The 9,835-nt window shown below is 38.0% G+C and overlaps 1 protein-coding gene across 1 annotated transcript in view; it reads right to left on the bottom strand.

Moving 5' to 3' along the window:
* Positions 1–626: 626 nt before the first annotated feature.
* Positions 627–9,835, bottom strand: part of LOC108796986 (probable phospholipid-transporting ATPase IM) — a 209,310-nt gene continuing 200,101 nt past the window's right edge. The window contains exons 25-27 of the mRNA XM_018568555.1: positions 6,798–6,936; positions 5,654–5,784; positions 627–1,364 (exon numbers count right to left, since the gene is read on the bottom strand). Coding sequence (XP_018424057.1) covers positions 1,083–1,364; positions 5,654–5,784; positions 6,798–6,936 — 552 coding nt within the window. The 3' untranslated portion in view covers positions 627–1,082. The remainder of the gene's footprint in view (positions 1,365–5,653; positions 5,785–6,797; positions 6,937–9,835) is intronic.

Genomic DNA, 9,835 nt, shown 5'->3' with positions numbered 1-9,835 from the left:
TTAAATATTGGCCGATGCTCCAACAGCCACCTTTAATTGAAGGTTGAGCGGAAGGGTTCAGTTATACACTGAGATCATTGGCGTCTATGTAACTCGTCTTCCCTGCTAAGAAGGAAAATATATTAACATAGAAGAAAGGCCATTATGTGCATTAGTCCTAAGTTTTACAAAGGTCCAGCTCAATCTAAGCCAATAAAACACCTAATGGGTTCACGGCACCTGTTTTCACATTCATCAGGCTAAAAGGCAGAAATGTATAATAGACATTCATCTTGTGTTATAAGGAATGTTTTACGTCCTACCTGGAACAAATCTGAAATGTATGTTCTATTTTAAAGCACACACTAAACACTGGCCATACCAAATATATATATTGCTCTCTAACAGGATATCTATTTTACATACGAGTACAATAGGCAATAAGCTACAGAAAATACATAAATCTTCGGTTTCTAGGGAACTCCTTTGTCAGCTCTCATAGAAATAAATTCTTCTGTGAAAACCACTTGTAGCAGCATTATCAGGAGAAGAATATGACCTTGCCTCCAGAAAAGTATACAAAAAACTTTTTGGAGCTGAAATATTAAAGATACTTCTCTGGAGTATGCTAGATACTTGGAATAAAATATAATATTGGTTTTACAAAAAGGAAAAAAAAACAAAACAACGAAAAGTGTACCATTAGTGTACATTTACAGACCTAACAAAATCCAAAACATTGTAATGCATATATAAGCAGAACCCAAAAGCCTGGGACATTCAGTAAAAACTGTCTGAAAAGCTGTTGGTCAGAAGCAACAAGGCTACAGTGCTGTGTTATTGTTCTTTATCACAGTATGGTGTTACACCAATGTTCATTTACAGTGACTCCTTAGCAGTACTTGGAAAGGTAGGGGTGCTTGTAAAGAAGTTCTATTCATAAACATGTAATGATGATGTCAAACGATTTTACAATCCAGGACTTTGCCAATTCAAGATGATTCACTTTCAGAAGACATAAATTATCTCCTTTGGTGTTGAGAAATACAGTGCAAAAATATGGCCACAGCTTAAGGTTAAAAAAAAAGGTCAAGATCCAAACTTCATAGTTTTGAAGACTTGTCACTGCTGAAGCTGTTAAAGTTCTCTGCAGTTTTCTTTCGTAAATTTTCTATCCAGCTTGTGCTGCTCAGCATTGTTCTTGCTAAACTTGAAGAAGATTGGGGTACATTTAAACGCATATTTTTACCAGATGTAATAAGTTCACCATAGCCTTCTTGGTGAGCAAAAGCGTAACCTGATCTTCTAGAACTAGTTCTGTGTACCCGGCGCATGCGGTTTGCTAGGGGTTTCCGTTTCTTCTTAGCCTGCTGCAAATATCGAACCTTAAAGTAAAAAAACAAGACTGGTCAAATCTTTGTACCTTCAAAATGATACCACAGTGTGTAAGACTATCCCAAATTAAGCTTTTAACAACAATTTTAAAACATCCCATGGTCTCAGAGTTTTCGAGATAGAGATGATATCACCAGACCTGGAAGAAGGGGCTAGATACAGGCAATTATACCTTTGTGAAAGCTATTGAATTTATATAAATGAAGGCAGTTTGTTCAAACCAGGAGAGGTTTACTGAACAGAGTGCAGCTAAAGGACGGGGTCGGAGAGTGAAATTATGGTATAAAAGATTACATTTATTTGGTTTACGAAATAAAACAATATTCATATGAACAGACTGCACAATTCAAAAAACCACTATCCCCACACCCTTAAAAAATGATCATTGCAATAATCCATTCGTACAAATCAACACTCGCACACAAGCGGAGCCAGCTGATCAATATACTCTAAATCTTCAGGTGGCCCTCAATTTTGAGGGAGCAGCGTAGGACTAAAGTGAAGGAGTGCAATATAGTATATGTAGAATGCCTGGGAATTTCCTGTCAAACTTTCTTAATGTGTTTCTCTTTTTCCGTGGAGTGTCTTAAAGATATCAATTAGTTGAGATAAAGTCAATATGAACGTTTGACTTGGATCCTATGGACACCTTCTATGGATACAATAAGTGTCGCTACAATGGATACTTAGTTGATGATATCTTGCTTTGTAGCAAAAGAGCATGAGGATAGGCCCGAATTGAATTTATACCCTGAACTTATTAGCTCTGAATGGACTAAATGAGAGCCTTGAAATAGAATCTTCTCTCACTTGGTCAAGTTCTCTATGTTCTCCCTTTTCTTTTTTTTCCCTAAACTACAACACGCATCTAATTCTATCATAGTGGGAAACCACAAATTATTCCATTATAATAGGAAATAATACGTTATTGCATGTCCTTCCCTTCTGTTTAGCATAAAGCTCCCCCATCCATGGATGAGATCTTAGTTCCCTTCAAGGTCTCGCCATGTAGCAGTTTCAAGTCATGTCTGTCACAGTAGATTTTGATATAGGTGTTCTTCATTTATTATTACATCATATTATCATGTTCTTATTAATATATATTTGTATTATGTTTTTATTAATTTATATCAATAATTATATATGTATGTATATATATCTATATCAATATAGATATATATATATAGATATATATACACACAGTCCCACACACACTGCGATATTTCCAATCAATATCTGAAGGTCAATTCTAAAAAAAACTTACCAAAAAATGATTCAATCTACCATTGTCTGTCATTGCCATATTTATAACACCTGCCTCTCCTTCATTTTTTCTTACTAGTCAACCTGGGTTTACCATGATAAGAGAAGTAAGACTAATGGCCATCATATTCCATTCTATTCTGTCCAGTTAATCCAGATCCCCTGTACTTTGATATACATCTAATTGCGCTCCTGCCGAAAAGCCCAGTACAGTCCATAAAGAATTACATATCTCCAAGGTGACGGGACGCACGGCGTGTAGTCCCAAAACAATTGCCCACTACCGCACTCGTGTGAAGAGTCACACTTCTCCCTGACACAGGACAACTGATCTAAAATCCCAGCCCATTTCCCCATTTGTGCGGATTGGAGACGCCGCCACACATCCAGTGAATCAGAGAGCATTACAGTGGGCCCCTGACGGCACCGCCATCCACAAACATCTCAGAATTTCTCTCAAGGTAAATTATACCAAGAGGTGCACAGCATGTGTTTTACGTGCAGCCATGCTGGATCATTATGAAAGGGCGGGTCTCTAATATCAGTGTGTGAGCATGTATAAGCTATACAGTTGGTTCTGAGGAAGATGGTTTGACTATTGAAATGCGTTAACCCCAACCTATCCATTGCATGTGTTAATGCTCTGTTGTCCAGTTGGCTTAGTGGCATATGCTTCCTACATATGCATGAACCTACAAGCTTTTATTTACGGACTCTTGTGAGTATAACATTTAAACGATGAGGGGGTGCTGTTCTTGTTTTCTTTTTTTGAATGTGCTTTGAGGTATCCCAACCTACAGCCCCCTTCTATGAAAATATATGGAATCTTCCTCTGGGTCCCTTGGAGAGTGAGGAATTTCTACGAAAGCGCTGAACAGTTTGGATAATAAGCAATTTTACTTTATACTTAGGCAGTTTTACATTTTGCTATTTGTTACATTATATTACTAATTTTGTTATTATATTACATTTTGTTATTTGTTTACATGTAAAAGAGAATAATATGACACCATATAATAATATGGCAGGGTCCTATTGAGGTTTATCCTATTTATAGTGTATAGGTTGCTAGGTCATGTAGTATAATTCCACCCAGTCAAGCATCATTCTTATCATTGTGACTGGAATATTAGTATAAAGATGAATAGCCTTGCTGAGCCTGATGAAGGGGACCCTGCGTGGCCCAGAAAGTGCTAGTTTTGGTGACATTCCAATAAACTAAATCTTTGGACTGCCATACTGGTGGTGTGCTGGTGACATTTATTCATCTTTATACTGTTTGGCGGCGCCATCCGCAGGTCACTACAAGCACTGCCCTCATTCAACTTTGGGTTTTTCTGGTAAGGAGTGCGACACGGTATCTTTTTGTATGGAATATTAGTATATCATCAAATATATTGTTAACTTTCCTAGAGTGTTTCTAGGTTGTCAGCTGATAGTAATGTAACAATTTTTGATTTAACACATTTCAATGTAACAAAATGAATTAACACAAACTTCCTGGAGTATCACTATATCACCATCAAACCCCCCCCCTCCCCCGCAGCCAGGAAGAAGAGCCACCAGTGAAAGAAACAGACACATTTGCTGCATTAAATGACATTGTGACATGAAATGTTTAGCAGTTCATAATAGCACAGGGTGTTACTAATATTTCTAAAACAGAAGCAAATAGGAGTCTGAAATAAAATTTGGTAGCACGCTTATGATTTATTTATAGAGGCAGAGTTTAATATCAAGACAGAGAGTGAAACAGCAAAAAACATATAACAATCTATGCAAACGACTCTTACAGAGTGCTTGCATCAAATTCATCTATATGTTAGAAACAAGTACATGAATTTGTCGCACAGGCTGGCGCAGCGGCCTAGGAGTTTTGCTGTTAGGTGGGTGGAGCCTGATTCTGCGCTGAAAACAACAAGGAAGGTGGACCTGAAGGTGGACCGGATGGAGAACTAATCTCTCAGCTTCCCCATCAGGCCCTGTTTACTGTCAATCCAGTTGCTGGGCAACCAATGACACATCCCTGGTCCCATTCAGCTGCCAGCAAGGAGATTCTGCAGAAAACAGCCGAATGTAAACAAAGTTGGATGCTGGCATCAGCAGGCATTCCCAGCTCCTTTGTTTACATTTAGCTGCCGGCCAGTAAATCTCCAGGCCAGCAGTTGAAGGGGACCAGAAATGCGCCAGAGGACTCCCAGTGCAAAAACATGCCCTACTCTTTACCACACAGCAGCCCCACCATGTTAAAAGCAGGGCATGTTTGTGTACCTATCTCTGTATATCAACTTAAAACTGGTTTTAATAAACTTCAGTTTTGTTGATAATTTTTTCAGCCAAAGCAACACATTGTGAAAGTGGCACAAATGAGAACTACCTGAATCTACTGCATGTGTCAGCACTCTTAATTCAATTGTCACAAGGCTTTTATGAATTAGGTGCAAGACTTTTTAAAAGGGAGCACACTGTAAGAAAAGTGTCACAATCACCTGCAATGTCATTAGTAAGAGATCTGCTGTTGATACCACTAATACTCGATTGCCTTTCAGCTGGGACCTCATGTATAAAAGTATCACTGTACTAAACCCCAGCTGTCATAGTGCCCTTGTTGTGGATCATTCAGTGTGCCACTATTTTGGGATCTCCTATTGTCAATGTGCTATTGCTCTAGGACACCATTTCTCAACTGTTCTCTGAAGGCCACTGATAATTCAGGTTTTCCAGGTTAAGAACGATTCTGGAATGCATACATCAGAAAGGAATCCCAAACATTACTTTTATGGTATTGATGGGGCCCTGATGCTTGAGTAGTACAACTGTGGCCAGTTTAAATAAATTCTGCTTCTGCTCAAACACTAGAAATACTAACTTATTCTGATAGCAGTTCATCTGCAATTCACCGCAGCAAAATCAAACTGGCATTCACAATGCATGTGTAAATGCAACCACTGGAGATCTTTTCTATTATAAGTACAGTCTGCAAAATAAATCATCAGATTTTTGTCGACCACATTACCTTATCACTTAGTGTAGGACTCAGATCCACTTTCAAGAAGCGGTAAGTCAACACAGGCACGACACAAATCACAGTGGTCAGGAATATCACAAGCCAAACGCTTTTCTGACTTAAGGAATTTCTGGCATTTCCTGTTGATAAAATAAAAAGTAACAATTGATTTAAGTCAACAACGAAACAAATGCAAATGTCCATTTTGTGTGCATTAAAAAAAGTGTTTTGCAGCATATTTTTACTTGATACACCTTGTTTCCAGTTATTTGTAAAGACATTTAGTGACCAATTTATAAACAATACTTGTTCATTAAATTTTATATATTTTTTTATCAATCCATGTCATTTATTTTTATTTTCATATTTAACTATTTACCAGGAAGGTCTATCATGGTTTAGCTGCTGCCAATTTACTTGGTCTGAAGCCTATTTATTACCAGCTAACAAAGTATTTTTCCATCTAGCTGGGGAAAAAAATGGCTTCCAAAAATCTATAGGGTAAATATTTGCTTTATATCATTGTTTTAAATGTGGCCACAAGTAAGATTCCTCCTATTGGAAGATAATAAAATATTTTCACATGACAAGGCATAATGATTTCATACTGTGCATATAATTAAAATACTATTTAAAGAATATGATTGACAACAGTTAGTTAAGAATAAAATAATATCCTGCTTCTAAATAGACTATGTTAATTAAACGTTTTTTGGTAAACTTGCAGAGACGTACACTTCTAACTACATAAAACTTTTTCAGCCTTACAAGTAACAACAATCTGTATGTCAAAAGCAAAAATAACAAAATCCTTCTTTTTGTTGACACGGGAATGGACATGGAAGCAAGAAAAAAAGGTCACAAACAGGGGACGGGCATAATCTATCAACAGCTTGTAATGATTCTGAAGAAGTCTGTACTAATGCACAATTACGATGTTATTATAGGCATGCATACATTAAAACCGTTCACACATTCAAACTTTTTGTGAAATCATTGCAAACACCTGCCTGATTTCACAATTTTTCATTCATTTATCAGTGTAACTATGTTACTATTTGCTATACAGTTATTTTGGAAAGTGCATGCTGTTTGCATGTAAATATTAATATAAAGATAACTTAAAAATAGTAGAAACAAAAGCTACACTTACCTACAAATGGAAAATGACTGGGGAAAATATCAAAGATCCCATCTCCGTGCATGGCAAATAGGATAGAAAAGTACACAGCGAGGCTACCCCAGATATAGAAATGGTTAATAGCAGTCCAGTAGCTGGTGTCCAGACCAATCTGCAACACAGAGATTCTCATTAATCATTTTTGCTATACCTAATGCAAATTTATAACAGCAATTAAATCAAAGCTGTCAAGGTACCAACATGCCTGTGAAAGGAGTTGTGTTATTACCAGAAATTTCACCTATTAATATGAAATGTCCTGGTAAATTTTATTTGAAGCTACCCTTCAGGCTGCCTCTCCTTTCTCACACACACACACCTCACTGGCATAATAAAGAAAGAAATCCCTACCTAAATGCCCCTTTTAGTTGCCTGGACCAGTGGTCATGTCACATCCCTGTCTCAAATGTTATCTTTTCTTTGGTGCAGGATGAATACTAGGGATCACAGGTCCAGGAAATACAGTATATGGGGTTGATTTTTGACACATCACCTCATACACTGAACACCCATATGACCTATTTTTTGAAGATATATACAATCACTGATACATTGTGTTTCTATTGAACTACATACACCCTATATAGAGTAGATACATCCTACATGATCAATGATCTTACAATAGTAAGATAGATACACACAATTAGCTATCACTTTAACTATGTAACTATATATATATATGTATATGTACATGCACATATATAGATACATAGAAATGTCACTTAGTAATGGAAGTCCCATTTTTTACTTTCCATTTCTTTTTCTCAATTTGTTTCTTTTCATCTTTTTTCTTTTCACCTCAAACACTGGGCACCTTTTTGTGAGTTGTATTATGGATAATTTGAATGTGGGTTGATCACATGGCATGGAACCGTGGCACTTGGGCAGGCCCATTACTTCCATCCCTTGTTTGGGAATTCATCACCATTTCACAAAAGCAAACCCTCTCAAAATCCCTTAACTAAACCCCCTTCTTTCCCCTTCCCCCCCTACCTTTCCCTTCCCCCCCTTCCCACTTTCCTAGAGGAACTCTACTTTCCCAACGTACGGACTTTCCGTCGCCACGTTTACTCCACATGTGTACACATGGAATAGGAATCGGGACAAACATTTCCCACACCCAGTTTTACTGCCAGTGGGAATCCCTAAGAACAAACACTAAGAAACTAAAAACAAATCTAATCCAAGCAACATGGATCATATAGATAAAATGTAGAGAAGGACTGATGGCTGACATCGAGAATACAGTTCATACCCGACCAGATCCCATGGAATAGAGGGACTAAAAATACAGTGTTTTCCAACATCTCACTTTAGAATAAACTACTCCTGGTGACTGTGGCTGGATGATTTGGTGCCGTGTGTCTCTCTTTCCCTATATGACCCCGGGGTCCCAGGCGTGACAAACCAGGGAGGCTGTGGAGCTAACGGTGGGGTCACCCGCCGCTCGCCCCCCATTTTGGCTTTCCGGGTACTTCTCCTGCATATCGCAAATCAGCCCTGCATGGTGAGTAGTGGAGACTTAGATGTCCTCAAAATAACTACATATGATACATCTGCTCCAGATGGGGCTATATATGGAAATATGACATTGTATGAATCACAGATGTAGATATATGAATTGAGGAATGTTGGTCTAAATGAAGACAATTTTCTTAATAATAGGTCCATCTTCAGTGGGTCCCCTGATGAAGCCAATGGCGAAACGCGTCGGGGCCTATTAAGATAAGCTACGCCTAGGACAATATTTTGTTATACACGAATGTAACCATACTTGGACAATATTGAATAACTTCATGATATGTCGGACTAAATGAATTTTAGTAACATACAAGCTATGTATATTTAAACATATCCTCTGCAGGGATCTGTTTTGTTCTATTATGTTTGTTTTAAATCATGAATGTATGTATAATAGTATTTAACATAATACATTTTGAAATTATATTTTAACATATCTCTCTTGGACGGTCATTTACACCCCTCCAAAAACCCTTCTATTTCCTCTATTTGTCTTGAAACTATATAATTAGGGGGAGAGGTGTAAAACTAGGTGCCCACAGGGAGACAACCCAGGATTTAGTATTTTCTTTGGTGCAGGGTCTTTCCTCAGGTTATCCCACCACTGCCGGCACGACGTGGTCAGTTCCTATTGGCTGCCCAGCGGCAGTGTCCTCCCAGAATCCAGAAAACAGACTTCAGTTGTCAGTGTAAGGGGAATTGCAAGGGCCAACGGGCACATGCACAGCGCTGGATTACTGGTCATCCGCGCCAGTGGTGAACATTGATGATGGGCTTAGGCAAGTACAAAAATCTTCTCTATTAGATATTTCATTAAACAAATGCTGTTGTGGAAACTGGAAGTACTGCACACGAAAAAAAAACTGCACCAAAGTACACAGGAGTATTATATGCTGTCCCTTTGCCCCTGCCCCCATCGCACTTGGAATTTGCTGCTGTCAAAAATAAACCCTCTGACACAATGTTTATAGATACTGTTCAAACAGAGATGGAGAGATGGAGAGATACAAGGTAACATTGATACTTTTGTATTCACTCTGTTTCATTCATCTGCAGGCCAAAGAGATGAGCTTTCATCTACATATTGTATCAGTTACAGGAACCTAAAGAAAATAATCACCCGGGCACCATATTCCAATGCATCAATACATCTTTATTTGACGTCAGACACACAAGGCATTACGTATAGAAGCAACGTTTCGGAACCTCAAATGGTCCCTTCATCAGGCAAAAAAACTGACAGCCATAGTGCAAATAGTGATTACTTATATACAGTGACAAACTATCAAAACCAATCACCTCCCCCTTTCTGACATCACTATGATGTAATATTCCCACCAAAAACATCAGAATAAGCATGCATAATAATAATAAGGGAACACAGGAATAACAACATGAGATTAGTATTCCTGTGTCCCTTTATCATTATGCATGCTACTAAGTTCCTTTAAAACAAACACTGATCAAAGTAGAAAAGGAGTGCTTTTTTT

This window comes from Nanorana parkeri, unplaced genomic scaffold, assembly GCF_000935625.1.
Source record: "Nanorana parkeri isolate BGI_ZX_2015 unplaced genomic scaffold, ASM93562v1 scaffold1207, whole genome shotgun sequence".
In the NCBI taxonomy this organism is placed as follows: domain Eukaryota; kingdom Metazoa; phylum Chordata; class Amphibia; order Anura; family Dicroglossidae; genus Nanorana; species Nanorana parkeri.
This window is presented reverse-complemented; position numbering and strand designations above follow the sequence as displayed.